Raw genomic sequence first — 22391 nt, 5'->3', positions numbered from 1 at the left:
CAGAAGTGTTCGGACAGAGCTATTCTATGCACAGCAAACATGCTCTGCCTGACTGACAGTCTTCTGCTCATGAACGGCACTGCCACATCTCCCAGTTGCTGGTGTCCCACTCCTCCTCCCATATGACCCTAAGCAGCAGAGAGCAGATGGGCTCTTTAAACCTGGAGTCAGCTGCAAAGCAAAAGCAAGCAAAAGAGTATAATCCTGTTCTGCTTCCCTTTACATTGCTTTTTATGTAAAGCAATAGCCTTTGGCTACTTTTGTCAACTTGGTAAGGGGTGGGGAGAAAGGAAAAAAAGAAAAAACCTAGAAGAGATGAAAAATGGGCGCAGAGCACATAAAGAAAAGTGAAGATGAGAGAAAAAAAAATGAGTGAGAAGTCCAAGGAAAAGATTTATTCGAAGTGTGGAAAGTTAAGAAATTATATAACAACTCTCCCCTCCTTCTCCACCTCCCTCCCCCCCAAAAAAGAGAAAGCAAATAGAAGGTGACAAAGACAAGAGTATGGAAGGAAAAATAAGGTGAGACAAAGACATCAAAGACTGTATTATAAGAAGACACAATGGATTTTACTCAGACAACTCCTCATTTTCCAGAGTGAAAATCTTGATACAGAATTTAGCGAAGGTATGAATTTCATGGACAACCAGCTGGTACTTCAAACACGTGGACATATAAAGAGCAGCAAGAGACCAAGCACAGAGATTACACAACCTTGTGAAAGCTGCCTCACTCAAGGAACATGATACTGGCAGGTAAAACTAGGAGACAGCACATAAAAAAATAACTTAAAAAGGCACAAGAGTGGAAAGAGCACTCTGTACAAGTATACGAAGCAATAATGAATGAGACTGCAGCAGCAGACTGCTCTGTTTTAAAGGGGTCTTTTTTAAGCACAAACGCAGACATGCCCCAGAAATACAGTCAGATTTAAGGTTCTCTAAGACAGAGACTTCTGAAAGGGCAGAGGAAAAGAAGAAATACATTTCTGCCTTCTAACAGAAAATGCCGAAATGGAAAAGGAAAAAAAGAAAACTAACATTTTAGCTGACCTCACAGGATGTAAAACCAGAGAGATTTTTATCAGTTACCAATACAGAACTCTTGCATAATTGGAAAACCCAAGAAATCTTTTACTGTGGAACTTGTTAGACACACAGAGCTTTGATCGGCAGGAACTGGAAATACTCTGCAAGTATGACAGTAAAAAATCAGCAGTAAAAAATGAGGTGCAAAAGCTTCTCAAGTGCTTCACAAACCAATTTAAGCAAAACAGTACAACTGTACAGCTTATTGTACTGGGTCTGAACCCAACCAACCCACAACACATATCCAACTAACGCTGAAACATTTTAGAGTAATCATAAGATCAAAAATATATGTTAACTAAAGGTCAATCTACCTACAAGGCTCCTGAGTCCATTCTTAGTGCTGTGGTGCAATCTCTGACACATTCAACACAATGCAATAGTGACTGTGCTAGAAATCAATGTTTTGACAAGGACTGCAAGATCAAACAATAAATAGAGGAGCACAGTTTAATGATGTGTGATTTATAAAGCTGGAAGCCACAGATTAATGTGATGCATAATTCTGCTTAAAATACATATATTATCTGGTGAGATATTCTTACAATGACTTGCAAAAAACCAGATGCCTTGTAAGGAGAGATTTGAACTGTTAGAGGCAAACCAGAGCATATAAAAATGGGAGAAAGCCCAAGGCACGGAACAAATTATGAGGAAGAATAACATCCTATACAATTAAGCCAATGTTCAGGGAGAAACAATGACGGTTGATGGACAAACATGTCAGCAGCAGGGGGCTGTCTTTGCAGAAGAGCACATAGAATGAACTGCTCATGCTATTCCATGTATCCCTGGAAGAACTACATTCCTATACAGATGTAATGCTTCTGTATATGTTTAAGGAGTATACAAGATATAATCAAACCAGGACTTTATGGAGTTACATGGCTGTGATTTACATTTCTGTGTTTTGGAAATGAAAAATATAAACCTCTTTTCCTCCAATTTGGTCTCAAACTGAAAATAAAGTTAAAATAAATGGGCTACCTTTCCAATTTGCAGCATGGACTATTACACACACAAACACAGTAAAATACATCAAATTTGAGATCAAAACTCTGACAGACCCTTAGGTTTAGCAGTATAATTGAATATTACTATGATTATACTGTCAGAAGCAAATGAAATGGTACTTCACTTTATTGATGTTATTTCTAAGTCACTCTTGGGAAGAAATGAACAATTATTTGAAAAAGCTATTATATCTTTAAGAAGCAAAGAATCAAAGATGCTAGCTATTCATATTTCAATGTAGAATAGCAATAAAACTAACTGGTTAATCTTTTCATCACCTCCTTCAGTTCTACTCAGCTCAGTTTCCTAAGGTTTACCTCAAGTAATTTACTGAAGAGGAGCCAAAAAATAAGTAATGCCCTTATTAAGCCTCTCTGGTAAAGCACAGCTGCACAGTATTGTTGTTTCATAAGTAATCCAATCTTAACAGCCTTTCTCCATCTACTAGAACTGGTGAAAGAAGACGTGTTCCCACTCATCCGTTTTTTTAATTAAAAAACTTTGTTTCCACAAATGTGGTAAGCACGCAAATCAGAAATTTTCAGTCTAACCTGGCTGGAGAATTGCTTCTAAGGGTCCACAAAATACACTGAAGAACAGTAAGCCTATTATTGATGAGCTCAAATTCACAGCAAATTCATTAGCCAACTTGCAGGTTTACAAAGCTTGGCATCCACTAATGTGGGAGTGGGTCAAACAGTAGATATAAAGTTGGTAGATTTAATACAGTAAATTTCAGAAGTTGAGGTTTCACCTAGGTAACAGAAAATGTAGTTCTTAACAGAATTACCTTTTAAGATACTATATATAAATGTATTCTTGGACAAACAGGATACCCTGGGGTGTCCTTGAACCCTACTCATCCACATTCAGGACTTGGTCAAACTGTGCAGTGGCTGACAGGTGGCCTATCCATCTAGGCTTCTTTTCCAGAGAAACCAAAACACTGGAGAGAGCTGAGCATGCATTATGTTCTGGATCATATCTCACTATGGAACCAAGACACAGCAGAGGAAGCCTGTTTGGACACACTCAGTTAAAATATACATCCTCTTTCACCATTCTGCTACTTACATAGACTACATTTGGTTTGAAGTACCTCAAGATTCTTTCCTTTGGAAAACACTAAGTAGAAAGCACCATGATGGTAGTAGACGGCAACAGTGTAGGAAGGAGTCCTTCGTTAGAAGGTGACAGATTATGTGGGCTACTCTGCCTTTTCCATATCTGATTTCTACGAGTCAATGATTATATTGTTTGCTCCCGTTTGCCAAAGAAGTCATCACGTGACACAGCAAGTTAGCTGTGCAGAAGTTATTGGGAAGTGAAGATGATGTGGGGCTGCTCCTCCACAGAGATCTAACTCTTCATCAGCCTGGCTCGCGGTGCAAGGAGGCAGAGGGGATTTGAAACTCAGTCTCACATGGCAGTCTGCTATGAGCTTCGTTGAACAAGCGCAGCAAAAGAATGGGTTCTTTTAGTCCTTCACTTAAAACAGAGAAGCAGAAAGCATACTCTTCTCTTATCCAGAAGAGATACTCTTGAAGGGCCAACACTGAACTAACTGTATGTTTCTCTTCCCTTTTGCTGAAAATGTTCCTGTGCTCTGTGATGTACCATGAAGAGGGGCAGCACAGAAATGTGTCTGCATTAACTAGTGAGCTACAATGGAGTTAACAGACTAGCCACAGACCACCCCACTACTCCAAGAAATCAAGCTAACAGATATAAAGCCAAAATACCAATGGAACTAGAATAGACCATCACTTTATCTAAAGGAAGCTATTCTCCAAAGGATAGGATACCAAAGGAGGTGTTCTGGATTAACAGGCAGCAATTAGAATCTAGGCTGAACCAGATTTGTTTCTGAGGATGATTTTCTTCTTCCTCTGTCACTTCTTACTGCAGAGACCTGAAGACAGCACTTGTATGAATATCACTGAGAAAAAAATGCTGCAGATAACTGAAAGACATGCAGAAATCTAGCTGCTTTTGATATCAGTAAGCATGGAGGATCAATGCTATCTTCAATGAATCAATACCTCACCACTTTGTAGGGAAAACTGTACCTTATGACTTGATTCAAAGTGGCCTCAAATTGTGCCAGGGGAGATTTAAATTGAATAGTAGAAAAAAATTCTTTACCAAGAGCGTGGTGAAACATTGAAACAGGCTGTACAGGGAAGCAGTGGTGTCTCCATCCCTGAAGGTATCCAAAAAGTCTGCAGACATGACACTTCAGGACATGGTTTAGTAGGTATGGAGGTGTTGGGCTGACAGTTGGACTGGATGATCTTAGAGGTCTTTTTCAACCTTAATGATTCATGATTCAATAGACTTACTCTGTCCACTGACTGCAACAGGCTCAGAAGGAGAAACAAAAACCATTTGCAGGGTTGAAAGAAGTTGCAAGATTCAACAAGGCAAGAAGTGTCTCACCTAATGACAAAACTAAGAGCCTCAGCGCTGAAATGGCTGTCCCAAATAGTACCAGAGACTAGGACTATTATGTTGCGCTAGCCCTTGTCGGTCGATTTCATCTCTTTTAATTAAGCTAAAGCTAAACTAGTTACCTAATGTCACAAAGTCCCACCACCCCTTGGTGTAACTGAACACATCTGCGGTAGGGAAGTCCAGCACTAAGCCATATCAGAACTAACAGGCAGAAGTGCGGTTCATCAGCAAACACAATGGGACAGCATGTCAGCATTACTACTGGCTCTAGCCAATGGTATAAATCCTTGATTTTGATAGAGAACCAGATTTTCAAGAACTACTGAAAGTCAAGTCAACCTGATGGATCCAGGAGCTCCTCTGAGTTCCTAAGGATTGCAACGCACCCCGGCTGTGCCTCAATTTCATGATGGATAAAGCTTAGAGATGCACTAATCTCCACCTCCCTCCCCACTGAGTTTCTATTAGGAATGAATCCTGGGTGCCTGGAACAGAAAATGATTATGGCAGGCCCTAGAAGCCCGATATCTCCAACCCTTGATTAATTCACACTTATCCATATGTAAATTCAGTGTGAATGCTGTCAGCAATTTTTCCTCATTAAAATTCAACAAAAGTTTAGGAAAACAATTGTTTCAGTAAAGGAACAAATGTAGCTACAGTACTGAATTAAGTCTGTACAGAGAAAAATCTTCAACTTCAGTGTTTAATTTGCACATCAGTACAAATCTACAGGAGAGCCCAAAGCCAAAACTACTACCAACACAACTTAAAAATATGTAAAAGGCAAGACTAGTCACCGATCGTGGAACAAAAATCTGAGTACAAGGGAAGAAACTGTTACTGAACCAAACGTGCAGATCAAGGCTGGCCACATTTGCAGGATGTGTGTAGGGACACACCTGCTGTTGCAGTGTGATGGTCATACCCTTCTCATGCAGTCTGGTGCATGCATACTGCACTTGAGGACCAAAGAGATACACAAGAAGTCACAGTCATCTTAGACCACATATGAGACTCATGTCTCAAAGACAGAGTTGATACTTGCTGTCAGTGCACACGAGCCATTACAAAAACTGAGACAACTGCCACTCACGGAAAATGAGCTGTCATAGGCACAACACATGACTTAAAACTTGTGATGGCATGCATTGGAAGAGCAGAATACAGAGAATGCAAAATGGTCCAACTCACATATGCTTCTTGTGCAAAATATTTCAGAGGCAATTTACTTCATGTAATAATCATATTCATTCTGTGAGATATCCTGATGCACCCCAGCATTCAAACTGAATGTTACAAAATGTATTGAACACCAAAGACTTGATTTTTACCCACATATGAATCGTGTGTGCAGTCACAGTTAATATCCATCCCTAGTCCCAAGCACTGGACAGGTGCCTGGAGTTAGCATTTGTCATCCTAGGTTCCTTTAAGTAAGAGCAGGAGAGAGGGAAGTTCTCACCTTGGATCATCTTCCGGAAGGCTCCCTTGCAGTATCTGTTCAGAGCTCAGAGGCAGTTTTAGGACATGTGCTACAACAGGCAGCAAGAATACTTCCAATTCATACTAAGTTATTAAATGTAGACACAGTGGCTAGAGCCTTTTCAAACCTAAATAACAGCTTATTTGTTCTGAATAAGAAAAATCACCGACCAGAAACCCTAGCCAATGCCATGGTTTATTCTTCTGGAGGAAAAAGAATACTCTCTATATTATCAGAGTACTTTTCTCCTAGAAAAGTTGATTTAAGAGAAATAAAAAGCATCTGAAACAGAAATTCTAGATGCCTTTGTTCCTTCTCTGGTTAAAATGTACTTTGTCAAAAAGCAAAAACAAATTTGACTCACAGCTCCTATACCATGCTTCAAGCCAATAAAAATAAAGATGCTGGTTGCAAAGGCTGTAGCAGGTGATGCAAAATCTAAGTGTGTCCTAGCACAAGAACCACAGAGCTCTCCCTTCCCTGTGAACACAGATGGCACACCTCTACCTCTCTCTTCTGTATATGCAAGCAGCGAACCAAGCACAAGCTCCCTGAAAGCAAAGGCTTTCAGTACAGTGACTGAACTGGTTCAAATCACACACTTCATCTGTTCTGTCTGGTGCACTATAAATAAATCCTGGAAAGTAGTATTTGAAGATTTCCATAACAAGCTTCACTATAATACCACCCTGGTTTAGATTCAGAGATGAGGGGGTTGAGGGGGAGGGAGGGTCTACCAACCCTCCTTCAAATTCAAGAATAGTAGAACAGCTGATCACTTGCCTATAGATTTTAAAATCAGGAGGCAACATGTTAGCAAAGCGTTATTGGCAAGTTGTAGTGGAAAACAGGAAATATATTTAAACATACAGCTGTGAGGTAAGAGCTTTGGCAGGAGCAAAAGAGCTTTGGTAAAAAAGTAGCAAGGGCAAAGCACTATGAGGTGGCATAATAACAGGGTCAAGAAGGGAAATGAAGCACAGGGATGAAAAAAAGAGAGTGAGGGTGAGAAGAGCAGAAAAAGAAGTACAGTGATAAAATGACAGAAAAGAAAGAAGGCAACACATATAGAATTGATCAACATATGTAAGGAAAAACATCTCTCCTAGGAGCAATCGTTCTTTAGTAAGGGCAGGAGCCAAACTGTTACGCAACAGGATATACTGATTTCTTTACAGAAAGTTTATTTAAGCTTATACGAAACCACAAAAAAAAAATCTGGGGGAGAAAAGAAAAAAGAAAGTAACATATTCCTCTTGACTTTTACATCGCTTTTTAGGTCATATTTCACCTTCCCCTCCCACCCCCCAAGTATTTTCCAGGATGGAATTTTCTTCTTCCCACTCCAAGATTTGGCGTGGGCAGAGCACCACAGATGCTGCTGAACTCAGAAACCAAGAACCTGATTCATTCTTTCTTTGAATCTTGTGCTATCATTTAGACTGGGACCAAGCAAACGTCAAAGGCTGCGAGTCAGAAAGGTAATTGAACACAGCTTGTACATTCATTTTGTCCCAGTGTAACGGTGGTACAAGAGGAAAAGTAAAGCCAGTTCTGAATGCCTGCTAGCTTGTCAAATATTTAAGAATACTTCTACCTCCTGCTCCAGGAGGCTTACGCTACAAGACTCCTCCGAGTTTCGACCGTACAGAGAGGACAGGTTTTCCCCAAGATAAGACCAACAACCATTCTTTACTTCACAGAACAAAAATCCTCAAAACAAAGACAGCCTCACACAATCAATCAGCAAAGCCCTTCAATCTGACTGTGCTCAACAAGTCCAGACTATTTTCAGCAAGTTTCCTTTCATTTCAGCTTCTGGTACTGTACGATCACATTGCTGGGTATCAATTCAGTACTCAAAAAGGATTCTCAGAATAAACTGTAAGGAGTCATATGACATAAAAGAGGCTGCCCCCAAGATAAGCGATACAGTGTTCGTATTTTTGAAAGCTGAGGCCACTTTCAGTAAGAAAGATTCCCTGCTTACTTCATTTTAGACTTTAAAACAAACAAAAGCTCTAACATTTTAAAAGGTTAGACACATCTTTTACTCCCACTGTTTCTTAATAAAACACCATTTGTGTGGGAAACCAGCTCAGTGCATACTTTAAAAACAGACAAACCATTAATTGATCCAACATGCTGGTAATTTCAGAGAAATTCACTAGAAAAGAACAAGAGATGCATCTTAAGCTTTGAAACAGCCTGAGCTTTACTTCAAGGGGTCGTAAGTATGCCAAACTCCTACTATTTTATGCTGCTTAGTATATAACCTGTGATACTTAAAGTACCAAGAAGTATAATCTGAACAGCTACTAAACCATATGCAGGTTATAAAGCACAGTTCTAGGAGGCTCAAGAGGTTATGAGTTGCTTACCTCAGAAAACCAATGGAAAACACTAAATGCCCCCCCATCTTCCACCAACCCTAACAAAGAAACATGAATTGGCCCAAGTAAATGGTTAATCTCTTAAAGAGGCTGTGCACAAGAGGTCCCAAAAGCACTACTTTTGCATGAGCACTACCGTAGCATTATAGTTAGGCACAAATGGTTTTCCAGCACATCCATACTAGCTAGTTTACTGTGGAAATTTAAAATGCCATTAGAATAACATCCTGTTTTGCAGGCTGTGTTTCAATCTACCCCTGACTCTACTAAGATTCAATTGGCATGAAACAGCTGGGCATGATTAGTTACTGGATGCAAACCAAACTGAGATTTCACAAGAGGTGGCATTTTAGTCCCCATGGCATAGGCTGCTGCTATAAAAGAACTGTGACCCCTGGCAGAAAACTCCAGCCCTAAATATAAATCTGTGATCTGTTTTTTAAAACAGTGTTATTTCAGACCAAACATTGCTACAAGCCCAGAGTTTTTTATGGCCATCACCTCAGGTTTGGGTTGTTCCCAGTGACCAGATTTCTACTCGGTTCTAGTTGATGAGCACATGCTGGGACCCAAGCACCCACGTGCGACTACAAACTGCATCAGTATTCACCTGGGAGAGTGAACACCTTCCCAAGCCCAGTCCTGGACAAAATATCTCATGGTCTCACCAGATCAGATACTCAGCATTCCTACTTGATCCCACGCCTTTTACACTATCATAGACAAGACAGCGGACACTGTGTTCCCTGCCTTATCGCATCTCCTGATAACCCTGCACCATAAACACTACCTTTCTCCTCTTCTGAAGGTCTCAATCACATCTGATCCTAGACGGCACCTTCCAGAGGATCCTCAGGACAAAAAAAACCCCCACATTGGTGCCCCACAGTGGGCTCCAGGTCCCATCTATTCCTCCGACCAGAACCAAACTTTACATCGCCCAAACTTTTCACCTCCACAGTACCAGCAAGTGTTACTGCTAGCAGTGCATCCTTTGCATGGCAGCATGGAGAGGTGCTCCATAGCCCCTGGGATGGGCACCCATTACCCGGTAAAGCACAAAGCACGCCCTGCTCCCTGCCGGGAGGTGCAAGGACACTCCTCCCCAGCAGCTCCCACCTCAAGGATGCAGGTTCCCTGCTCCCTGCCAGGACACTTTCCCCCGTAGCAGCTCCCACCTTAAGGATGTATACGGGACAGCAGAGCGGGCTCCCTACTCCCTGCCAGGAGCTCCGAGGACACCTTCTCCCCTAACAGCTCTCACCTCAAGGATGCGGGACAGCAGAGCAGGTTCCCTGCTCCCTGCCAGGAGGTGTGAGGACAATTTCTTCCCCTAGTAGCTCCCAACTCAAGGATACAGGATGGCAGAGAGGGTTCCCTACTCCCTGCCAAGAGCTCCGAGGACACCTTCTCCCCTAACAGCTCCCACCTTAAGGATGCAGGACAGCAAAGCAGGTTCCCTACTCCCTGACAGGAGGTGTGAGGACACTTTCTCCCCCCCAGCAGCTCCCACTTTAAGGATGCATGTGGGACAGCAGACTGGGTTCCCTATCCCCTGCCAGGTGTGAGGACACTTTCTTCCCCAGCAGCTCCCACCTCAAGGATGCGGGACAGCCAAGTGGATTCCCTACTGCCTACCACGACACCTTCTATCCCCAGCAGCTCTCACCTTAAGGATGAATGCGGGACAGCAGAGCGTGTTCCCTACTCCCTGTCCGTAGGTGCAAGAACACTTTCTGCCCCCAGCAGCTCCCACCTTAAGGATGTATCCGAGACAGCAGAGTGGGTTCCCTACTCCCTGCCAGGAGGTATGAGGACACTTTGTCCCCTTAGCAGCTCCCACCTTAAGGATGCGGGACAGCAGAGTGGGTTCCCTGCTCCCCGCCAGGAGGTGTGAGGACACTTTCTCACACTAGCAGCTCCCACTCCAAGGATGCAGGACAGCAGAGCGGGTTCCCTACTCCCTGCCAGGACACCTTCTCCCCCTAGCAGTCCCACCTCAAGGATGAAGGACAGCAAAGCGGGTTCCCTGCTGGGAGCTGCCAGGACACCTTGTCTCCCCAGCAGCACCCACCTCAAGGATGCAGGACGGCAGATTGGGTTCCCTGCTCCCTGCCAGAGCTCCTTCTCCCTCCAGCAGCTCCCCTCTCAAGGATGTGGGACAGCAGAGCGGGTTCCCTACTCCCTGTCCAGAGGTGCGAGGACACCCCCTCCCCAGTAGCTCCCATCCTAACGATGCAGGATGGTAGAGCGGGTTCCCTGCTCCCGGACAGGACACTTTCTCTCCCCAGTAGGTCCCACCTCAGGGATGCAGGATGGCAGAGCGGATTCCCTACTCTCTCCAGGAGGTGCGAGGACACTTTCTCTCCCCTAGCAGCTCCCACCTCAGGGACGCGGGACGGCACAGCGGGTTCCCTACTCCCTGCCAGGAGACGCGAGGACACTTTCTCTCCCCAGCAGCTCCCGGCTCCGGGATGCAGGAAGGCAGAGCGGGTTCCCACGCACGGGGAAACACCATCCACCAGCGAGACGGGACCCACCTGCGTGGGGCATGGTGATGGTCTCGTTGGCGTTGCTGGAGCCCACGTTGTAGATGACCACGGCGGAGGCGTTCTGGGCGGCGGCGTGCCGGATCTTGTCCTTGTAGGTGCAGTTCCCCCGCGGGATGAGGGCCACCCAGCTCTTGCCCGGCGCCGGGGCGTTGAAGCGGGTGCCGGGGTCGCAGGCGAAGCGGTCGGAGGGGGAGGCGGACAGAGCCACCTGCCCGCGGGCGTCCTGCTTGGGCGACTGCTCGCCGTAACGCCCGCACTCGCTCTTCTCGCTGCGGAGCTCGGCGCCGCCGGCAGCCGGGTCGGCGTAGGTGATGTTGACGAAGGCCGTGTACCACTCCTCCTTCTCGGCCACGGTGAAGTCCAGGCACAGCAGATGCACGAAACAAAAGGACAGCAGCCATGTTGAGAGAGCCAGGCTGCGGCACGCTTGGATCACAGACATTGCCATCTTCATCTGACGGATTTTTTTTTTTTTTTTTTATCTCTTGTTCCACCCCCCACCCCCCCCTCCCGCCCCTGCGCTGTGAGCGAGCGGCGCGCCCCGAGCAGCCGTGCGGGGAGAGGAGGGGGAGGGGACCACTCGCCCTCCCCTCCGCAGCCTAATTCATAGCGGGGACGCTGGGTTTCCTCGGGCTGGACCCGTCTCCGCCCTCCCTCCCTCCCTCCTCCTCCTCCTCCTCCTCCTCCGCGGCGCCGCCGCCTTGATTTCTTCCCTCCTGCCCCCTTCTCTGCTCCTCCTGCCTCGTGCACCCCTCTCTCCTACCTCCTGGCCTCCCTCCTGCACCCCTTTCTCCTACCTCCTGCACCCCCTCTCTTCTGCCCCCTCTCCCCTCCCTCCTGCCCCCCTCCTGCCCCCTTTCTCCCCTCTCTCCTGCCCCCTTTCTCCCCTCTCTCCCCTCTCTCCTGCCCCCCTCCTGCCCCCTCTCTCCTCCCTCCTGCCCCCTCTCTCCTCCCTCCTGCCCCCCTCCTGCACCCTTTCTCCCCTCTCTCCTGCCCCACTCTCCCCTCTCTCCCTCCCTGCCGCCCACTTGCTCCCCTCCCTCCTTCCCCCCTTCCTCCTCCCTCCTGCCCCTCTCCCCCCAAACCGCTCTCCCCTCGTCCCTCCTGCCCCAGTGCGGGGGGAGCGGGCGGTGCGGCAGCGCCACCTGCCGGCAGCGGTGCGGCAGCGCCTCTCCAGGGCTCGGGCTGCTTCTCAATTAGAAGGGTGCCCCCCACCCTCCTCATTCCTAGTGTTAACACTGCTGTAGGGGCTGGATGAGGGGATTGAGTGCACCCTCAGTCGGTCTGCAGATGACACTAAGCTGGCCGGGAGCATCGATGTGCTGGAGGGAAGGAAGGCACTACAGTGGGATTCAACACACACAAGTGTTCTGCGCTTGGGATGCAACAACCCCATGCTGTGCTACAGGCTTGGGAAGAGTGGCTGGAAAGCTGCCTGGCAGCAAAAGACCTGGGGGTGTTGGTTTATACGTGGCTGAACATGAGCCAACAGTGTGCCCAGCTGGCCAAGAAAGCCAACAGCATCCTGGCTTGTATCAGAAATGGTGTGGCCAGCAGGACCAGGGAAGTGATTGTCCTCCTCTACTCAGTAGCTCTAGGTCACCATCCCTGGTGGTTTTTAAAAGATGGGTAGACAAGATGCTCTGGGATATGGTTTAGCAGTGGACAGATGCGGTTTGTCTTAATGATCGTAGAATCATACAATAGTTTGGGTTGGAAGGGACCTTAAAGATCATCCAGTTCCAACCCCCCTGCCACAGGCAGGGACACCTCTGACTAGATAAGGCTGCCCAAAAGACCCAAAGGTCTTTTCTAACCAAATGATTCTATGTTTCTATGATAAAAAAAGTGCAAATGGGAATGCTGTAATGATGCCACACAGCTTAGAGGAACAACTGTTTGTATATTTTCAAAAGTTATTTACCGTTAAGTGTGCAAGTGTCTAGGTTTTAAAATACAAAACAAATAAACGTCTTACCATGCAGCTCTGGATGATACTGACAAGCACATTTACCTAAATCAGGTGCCAATTGACAGGGAAAGAAAGAACAGGGAAGGTGAAACCTCAGAGAATGACAGAGAACGCTCTTTGAAAACACTCAAGAACAGTTTAATTTGGCTCAATGAAAGCCCAGATTTGAGGATATTTTAACATATCAAACACCCAAAGACACTTTTGACCAAGACTTAAAAGCCTTTCGTACCAATATCAAACAGCATCAAAATGTAATTATCTATCCTAGTGCAAGTGAGTAGCAAATGTTCTTTTCCGTAACTATGCTTAGTAATAGAAGGACATCTCACAAGATTAATACATTTTGCCTATTTTACCTCCATCATTATTAAAATCTGCTGCAAGACATACCATTCCCTTTAATAGAATCATTAAGGTTGGAGCAGACCTCCAAGGTCATCCAGTCCAACTGTGAGCCCAACACCACCATGCCTACTAAACCATGTCCTGAAGTGCCACATCTACAGATTTTTGAAAACCTCTAGGGATGGAGACTCCACTGCTTCCCTAGACAGCCTGTTCCAATGCTTCACCATTCCTTCGTTAAAGAAATTGTTCCTAATATCCAATTTAAACCTCCCCTGGCACAACTCGAGGCCATATCCTCTCATCCTATCACTTATTACTTGGGCGAAGAGGTCCATTTAGGTGAAATGCCTGAGTATCTTGCTAGCTTCAATATTTCCCAGTTTCCAGTTTATGTTCATGGCTGTCAATCTAAGCAGAGAGATGACAGCCCTAACTGTATTTTACACACTCACACATGCTGCTTTGTGAAAGTTATCTACCCAATTTGAAAAAAAAAGTGAATTTTGGAAAAAAAATGTGCAGGTGAATAGGAGAATGAAATAGAGATGTTCACAGGGAAATAGAGTGGCTTGACAAAAGGTTTACTATCAAGCAAAAGAACAACTTTCCTTGGAAGCCCATTCCTGGAGAAGTGAGGTCAGCAACTAAGAAGAAAAAATGACCATGTAGAACTAACATTGAGAAACAAAAGTAGATGGCAATCAACATTAATTAGAAAGTGTTGAGATTTCATTAGGGAAGCAAAAGCCATTGGAGGAAAATACGTGTCTGGAAGAGGTATGGACAATAAAGCCTTTGTATATTTGGAAGACTAAGAGGTATTATAAAAAGAGAAGGCAGAAAATGTATAAATGACCAATAAATATTTCAGGTTTATATTTGGAAAGAAGGGAGGACATAGTTGCCATATGATTAACTCATAAAAGAGAGATTGAAAAGTGTCTTATGAAAACACACAAAACTCAGCAGACCTGGAAAAATGGCCTGTATGACTCCCAAAAGAGCATGTGAGAGGGCAGGGAGAATAACCAGCTCTCTGACACTACTTCAGGTAAATCTTGGCATAACAGGAAAACCTTAAAAGACTGAGTGTTCAATTTCCTGATAAGATACAGAAAACCTAATTATGGTGACCAGGTAGTTACGGGCTGGTTAGCCTAACGTTAACCAACTCCAAGAAAAACATGAGAGAAAAAATCCAATGTATGGATATAGTTTGTTTCTATGGGAAGTGGCCTGCCAAGCAAACACGATTCCTGTTTTTGCTAGGAAATTATCAGTGTGGTTAGTAAACTTACACAGCCATGACCATAACAGGTTTTTGAAAGGTGTGTTATTTAATGATACATGATGTTCTCATTGCACATATAACTATAATGGACCAGATAAGATAAGCTTTGTTGAAACAGAATGTGTTTTTATAGAGCTGCATGCAAAAATATGACTCTGGGTGACCCAAACTGCCAGCCACTGGCAGAACTGGGGAGTGTGTTGTTCACTCTCCACACAGGGAAGGATTCAGGGGTCAGAGTAGGAAGGAATTGTGCTGTCCTCCTAGGGAAAAGGGGCCCAAAGGGGATGCAGGTACCCTCAGGTGTTTCAAAGGAGTAAAAAGTAGGAATAGGGAAGGAATCTTTTCTCTGAAGCATCAGAGAGACATATACGGGCATCCAGGTTTAGTAGCTGCATTTTTAAAAGGATATTGAAATACTAGAGAAGGCTAAGAAAGGAACCCTAGAAATAATTCAAAGTGATTCCTCTCTGGGGAGAAGATTTCAGGTGCCCAATCTAGTCGGCTTTTCCAGAAAAGTGGTGAGATGATTACATTGTGTAAGTACTATCACAGGGATATAACAGCAGGAACTAACAGGATCTTTAAGCTAGAGGATAAAGGCATAACAAGAACCAAAGTTAAAACTAGTCAATGAAACGTCAAGCAAAAGTAGCTGATTAAAAAGTGATTGTACACTGGAGAAAATTCAGAAGTGAGCCTGTCCTGGCAAGTGAAGGACAATCTACTTATATTCAAATTCAACAAACAAACAAACAAAAAACCTGCTGAAAAGCATGTTTTATATAAGGGCAAGATATGAAATTTTTCACAATAAATTAAAAATCGAGTGGTCACTTCTCACCTTAAAACTACCTCTGAATAAAAACAACAGAATATTTGATTACTTGTGCTGCTAAAAGCTAAAACACAATTAACTAGGTTAATGCTTTAGCTTATAATTACCCAGTCTGGTATAATTGGTCGTGGTTCTTCCCAAATTATTTGTTTCTGTTCTCAGGAATATCTGAGCTTCTCCCTTTGCCTGGATCCTCAGAGCTCTGTCCTGGCCCTGGCACAAACCCACCATAATTTCCAGGAACATCCAAGCAGCTGCAATGTTTTCTCTCAGGCTAGCAAGATGTTTTCAACCTACCACCTTCCTCTAGACTATGCTCTCTCATTCAAAAAAAAAACCCCAAACCCTGTGACTTTTGTCTCACTCCAGCCTCCGCAGAAGCATATAAGACACTCATCCAGAATGATCACCAATCATCTTGCCTGGATCACAGTGAAAAGCACAATCTCTTCTTTCCTATGCTACTGAAAATCATTTTACAGTGCCTGCAGCATTGGGGTGCGGGGTGTATCTCTGAATTTTGCATGTTATATATGACTTTAATAATACATTACAACTCCTCCTTCCCATTTTCCATGTTTCTGAAGTAAGAGTAAGTCCAGCTGAACTACACCTTGTAGAAATTTACAAGACTATCATATTCAATCTTGAATGTGTGAAACATGGTCAATAAGTGGAAGAGAAGCGGCATGTGGGGAACTCCAGCTCCAGGTTCTTGGTGTACAGAAGCTAGATTTATGTATTCACTACATGACTACCTCTGTGGCACATTGTATGTGGCACAATGCTTTGTTAGATTGCTCTTTCACAATGCAAAATGCATTACTTTTTACAATTTTCATTTAAAGGGTAAGGTGTTATGCTTCGATTGTGCTGGATTGTGTGTTTGTACCCAAAATTTCAAATCATCTCAAAGGGAATGACTGGAAATTGCTTTAGTTAAAGGTGAGGAATCTCCTCTATGTTGATAAGCCCCTCCATTATGGAATCCTGTGGTGTTTTGGGGACCTCTGTCTCAGCCTGTTGGGATAATCATTGCTGAGAGGTAAAATAGCAAAAGGCTTAAAAGCTCGGCTTTTAAAGACTAGGCTGCCTAAATTCTGCTGAAGTAGTGATTTACTTGGAAGTTAGGAATCTTAATCCAGAAAGATTCTGAAGATGGCATTGCAGGGTATTGAGAAAGCCTAAATTAAGTGCATTGGCTCCCTTTACCATTAACAGAAAAAGCCTCCAGCAAGCAATCCAGAGCATGCAAACTGAATACCTTATGGTATATAGGACCTAGATGTGCCCAGAGGTCAGAGATCTGGTGTTGAGCTGGGCACAGGCAAAAGCAAACCTATGGAAAATACACACCACAGGCTATATGAGAAATCCCATCTCTCTTTCTGGTCTCAGGAGGTTTCAGTCAGCAGCTTAGTTTCTTCTGCATCCAGTGTGATGAGTTCCCACAGGGGTAGAACCCCAGCAGGTGCACCCTGGGAGAGCTAACAGAGCTAACTCCAAAGCAGCCCAAAGGCTTCTTGATGCTGAAGGACAGCAGGAAACATGGACTGAAATACTATCTCTCTGCAGGTGCTCAGGAAAATAAGTTCTTTATCCGTCCCGAGCCATGAGACTGAATTTGATTCTTGTAAGCTGGAGAAGAACAGAAGATATGTTAACAACCTAAGACCACACAAAGGATAAAGCCCTAGCGTTGCCTCAGCCTTGTGCTGCCAATACTGTGCTCAGAGTGAAAAAAAAACCAGCAAGTTTTTTCATTTAGAGAGTTAATTGAGCGATACATCTTTTCTTGACCTGACACTGTTAATACTCCATCCATCTTCCTATCCATATATTAATAGCTATATTGCTTCTCATTTACTTTATTACAGAAACCTGCCTTAGATTGGAATACTGCTTCATTCTTCAGTAGCATTGTTTGGATTAGGATAGTTGCTACTGTAGTTCTGCTTTCATTTACTTAGGTCAATTTAATAATCTTGATAATGCTCTGATGCTCTAAAGAGATCTTCAAAGTAAAGTTCCAGAAAACAAAACCTGTTCCAGCCAAGATAAACTCTTCATTGGATCTATAAGAAAGGTTCAATAGAATTTATGGGGAAAGTGACATTTTAATTTAAAAAATATGAAAAAAGCTGAAAGCAGCTCTATCTGGTTTGATCCTTATTAAGTTTTCATAATGAGATGGTGCTCCCTGTGTCTCAGAAGCAAAAATCGCCACGTCTTATCGTATTTGTTTAGCATCTGCTTTTGTTACAGATTAGACTACAAGAACCCAGGAGATTGCTGCCGATGAACATCTTTCTGCCTGTTCTTTCTATTATAGCTTCTTAAAGAACATTTGAAAGGAACATGTCTCCTTTCTGCCATTTCTTTCTGTTCCGTAATAGCTCCTTTAATTTTTCAGCATTTTCAATGTTTCTCATTTATTTCACGTGGAGGCTTATTCAGCCTTCAGTCAAAATATTTGGCTTTTTCTTTGCTACGTAAAAATATAATAAAGTTAGTTTTCTCCTGTGACTAGTTATTTCCTTACTCTTCTATAAAGGGAATTATTTAAACATCTTACTTGGAGAAAAAGTGAAGTGACAAAATCCAGCCCCAGCTCTGCTGCCAAGGTGTCAGCCCTGGGCCAGCATTTCTTGCCATCCCAGCTGGGTGGTTTGTCCTGCAATACACCGGTAACTTGACTACAAGTGCTCACCTTACTTACTGCTCCTTTTCTCCCTGTCTCCTTCTAAGGCAGAGCACATGTAACCAAATATATCGGAGGTTTACCAGGACCTAATAAGCTACTGTTATTAAGCTTACCATCTTCCATACAGCATAGGGGGAAAGGAACTAGTGTGACCAGGATCAGATCCAGGTACCTTCATCTTCTTTCTTGAACGGTCGGCTGGACTGACTGGAGACAGCCTCTAGCTTAAGTGTGGGATAAGGCTCAAAGTTATCTCTCTGTGCCTGTGCCCTCTGGTGCCGACACACACACGTAGAGTGAAGCATAGTCCTGCTGAGGCAGAATTTCTTAACACACGAGAATTCAAGCTCCCAAATGGTGCCAGTTCCTAGCACTTTAATCATCTTCCATGGGAAATATTGTGAAGAATCTAAAAGAAGCTGTAACTTATGACAGAGATTCTTTCAAAAAAAAAAAAAAAAAAGAACAGACAAATTGGAAATCTATTTACACAAGATGACTGTAGAGTGGAACTTGCTGCAGAAGACAGATAGAAACGTGTGATTAGAGATCATCCGTGCCTCGCGCTGGAAGCTCATATGATCTGGAATAAAGAGAGTCACACTAAGTGCTAGATAGGCGGCTCATAACTTCTGTGGTATAACGATAAATCTTGGAAATACCGTGTTCAGTCTCTGTCCGGAAAAGCACATTGTCTATTGTGGACAGCATACAATAAATATCACTGCAGTTTTCAAGTTAGTGGCAGAATCCTACCTCACACAGTTTCAATTGAAACACATCAGTGAATATGCTGCAGAAAAGGTATAATTCACATGGCCCAAGTTACTTACTCAACAGACATCCTGCAGCTTGCTCCTTAAGCAATCGCCCACGGAAGAGGGTGCAGAGCTACAAAATACAACATTTACCTGGCCAAGGCGACACCACCATTTTTGCAGTTCTGAGTGGCATAGTCAGACTGAAAGATCTTCTAGTGGGAACCTCGGCTTTTGAAAGGATAACCCTAAAATTCTCCCACCACTGCCAATATGAAAATGAAATTGCCAGGATGTTAGGTGTGTGAGAGCATATTCTAGCTACGATTCAGAGATTGTGCTTACAAGTGTCTTCCTTTACAGTGTTACACTTCATAAAGGTACCATACTCAGATCAAAAGATGAGTGTACCTAGTGACACCGAGATGCTCAAGTTTGTCAAGACCCACCAACAAGCCTCTGAATGTAATAATGGTAGGAATGTTTATATGGCACAGTTCAGAAACATGCAGAGATTCCTGGTCTTGCTTGAGAGATAGAAAGCATATAAATGAATTAATTGGGCATTTTCCTATACAAATACACTTTGCAGCTGGACTTCAATAGACCATTTATAGTGTCACACGGGTGGCAAACACAGACACAGATCTCTGGGGTTAGTCATGGAGATTTTCCAAGGAAGATTCCTGGGACTGAACATATTTAATATGTTCACTAATCACTATGGTGTATACAAACAAAGTGGGAAATTCATTGATGACATAAATTAATACGCCATTTGCGACAGGAAGACACATATGGAACACATGATAACCTTATTGATCTGACTGAGAGAGAGATGTGATGTAATTCAACAGTACATAATGCCAGATTATCTAGGAAATCCCCTTTGTCTATATCCAACTTAGCTTTAAAAGCTGGCAGGGCATTTCTCTCCTTTCCCTCCCCTAAAACATAGCATAAACAGTATTATTGGAAGACACCAGATGGTGCTGTCACAGACTGTTTTATAAGCTCTGTACACCCAGACTTTCATTTTTACAGGTTATGGCCAAAATAATGTGAAACTGTGTCACATTAAGCATATTTTATGATGTTCCTATGTATGCTATTAAAGTTTGTTTGCTGCTCAAATCTGTCTGAACAGGTTCTCAGAAGCAGTGCTGCCACTCAAAGGAAATACTTTCATGTGTAGATATTAAAATTCTTCTTCAAACATTATTCTAATCACTCATTTGAATAAAAATTGCACTAAATCCTAGGGATGCCAAGCACACGAGAAAAGATGAGAGCCCAGGATTTTGCTGTCTCATTTTCTTATTTCCTTCATTGGATCTTTCTTTAAATTCAAGGAAAGGATATTTGTTACCTGGACTACAAGTTAGATTTTGAACACAGAGTTAATGGAAGAAGTACATGTAGATGTTAATTAAAAATTTGATAGAGCTTAGATGGGTTTTATTAACTTTGGCTCTCACCAATTCTCATCCTCTTTGTGCTTTAGATCTTTGCCTTCCTATAAGACTAGTCTTTAAAACCACCGGAGTGTTCTGAATTCATCACTCAAATACTTCAGACACTGCATTTAGAACGTAGACAATAGCCCTACTGTTTGTATTGTCCTCTTATCTCATACATTTATATGCTGTTTATCGTTACAATTAGAACAGAGAAATGGTCCTCCCAGGGTAAAAACTGATGAATGATTTATAAGTACTTTTTGCAAAAAAGTCGTTCAAGGAAGTTTGCTCATCAAGTTCAAGTTCTAATCTCTGATGCGGGCTTTTGTGATTGTACAGAATCGAGCACAGCAGTTTGCAATAACACTCTTGTTTTTCTGACAGAGCTAAACTTAAATTGCTCAAATCCCTTTATTACACTGCACCTTTGTTTGGCATATGCCTTAGTCAATATCTTGTCTAAAAGCTTCTTTTTTGTGAAGAGACTGAAAACTGTGTTGCCATACAAGTCAATGTAATGGTTCATTATAGCATCATCTTGGGAAAAGAGGAGGCTTTTCTGCAGTCAGTATGGGTTTGTTTTTGTTACAAATTGTGAAGTCTAATTGGATTCCTAAGTGTGTCCATTATGATCACCGATTCTGATTTCCTACAATACTAATCATATTATTAACATTTAAATCATGAATATTGTTTTTAATATCAGATATCATTCCTAGATCCATGTTCTATGAAACACTACAAAAAAAAAGGTAATTTTTTCAACTTGTTAGCTTTCCAGGAATTTACAAAGGGTTTCTATTCCATTAAACATGTCAAACTTTACAAACCAATTTTTGATCTTCAAAGTAAGTTTGTAGAAATTTCATTGGTTGACCCCTAAGCAAAAGTACTTTCACTGTAAAGTTTTCCTCTTACCATACAAACCATCTATAAAAACTAGCAAAATGTTTCAATAGGTTGTAAGGCTGTTCACTTGTGCTGGAGATGACAAAAAGAATATATAAATGCAAAACAGGCATTTAGAAAAGAACTAATGTTCTTTTCCTTAGGCATAACACAGCCTTGTTTGGGTTTCTTTACTTTGAATATTTTAGTCCTATAGAGAATGCTTTGTTTAGCAACTGAATGCAAGTACCTGACACCTATCAGCCAACAATTTTCTCTCCAAATATCTGCACACTTCAATATAGCCCAGAGGGACCCAAGAAAAAGATTTTATTATATTTATCAAATGTTAAGCCCTCATACTACAGCTTTGAGAAAATCGGCCTTTAGGCACATTTTTGAAAGATAAGAGCCTGAAGTGATTTGTCAGGAAGCCCTCAACCCTTTAGTCTGTTGGGAACTCCAAAGCAGTCAGAGAAAGCAAACAGATTTTGTCTCCACCTTGAGGCAAGAGAAGCCTCCCAGGCTCTGCTCAGCACGTGGGGATGAGTTAGGGCTCTGCCCTGCGAGGGAAAGGGGAAAAGGGACATGGGAAAAGGGACAGGGGAAAAGCTGTGACTGAGAAACATTACTTCACACTCAAGACTGGTGGAAGGTCATATGATTGGTGATTTATGTGTGCAGTTTTTTGAGAGACAGCTATACTTGTGAGGTTTCTGCCAATGTCCTTTTTAAAACATTATTATCTTTTAGGATCAGAAGATTCACCTGGCACCTTTCATGTTGCTGAAGGGTCTTCTGGATAAGCGTCCTCTCTTTGAGCAGGAATCATCTGTATCTTCCTTCTCTTTTTTTTAAGCAGAAAGAAAAGTGCAACAAAATCAAAGTGCTCTACTTAATCTGCAAGTATATTTAAAACTTTTAGGGCAATTATGTGGTAGCTGGTAGCTAGCCAATCCCTCAGCACAAGGAGGTACTTTATAGACATCCTCAGACTTAATCTGTGGGTCAGCCCCTTGAGGAACTCACTGCTCATATAAGTTGCTTCAGGCTGCTCTTGTGTTTCTAGTGTTTTATCTGATCCCAGAGATTTGATGAATATTCCCTCACAGTATTTTAAAGCCAGCTGGGAGCTTACAAGC

At 43.0% G+C, this 22391-nt stretch overlaps 1 protein-coding gene across 2 annotated transcripts in view; it reads right to left on the bottom strand.

Moving 5' to 3' along the window:
- RNF150 (ring finger protein 150) overlaps window positions 1-11452 on the bottom strand; it is a 135076-nt gene extending 123624 nt beyond the window's left edge. For both annotated transcript variants that reach the window (XM_009569035.2, XM_054065523.1), the window contains exon 1: window positions 10976-11452. In XM_009569035.2, the coding sequence (XP_009567330.2) occupies window positions 10976-11441 (466 nt within the window). In that variant the 5' untranslated portion in view covers window positions 11442-11452. The remainder of the gene's footprint in view (window positions 1-10975) is intronic.
- Between the last annotated feature and the right edge of the window lie 10939 nt (window positions 11453-22391).

The sequence above is a fragment of the Cuculus canorus genome, chromosome 4, assembly GCF_017976375.1.
Source record: "Cuculus canorus isolate bCucCan1 chromosome 4, bCucCan1.pri, whole genome shotgun sequence".
In the NCBI taxonomy this organism is placed as follows: domain Eukaryota; kingdom Metazoa; phylum Chordata; class Aves; order Cuculiformes; family Cuculidae; genus Cuculus; species Cuculus canorus.
Note: the sequence above shows the minus strand (reverse complement) of the source record. Positions and strands in the feature narration are given on the sequence as shown.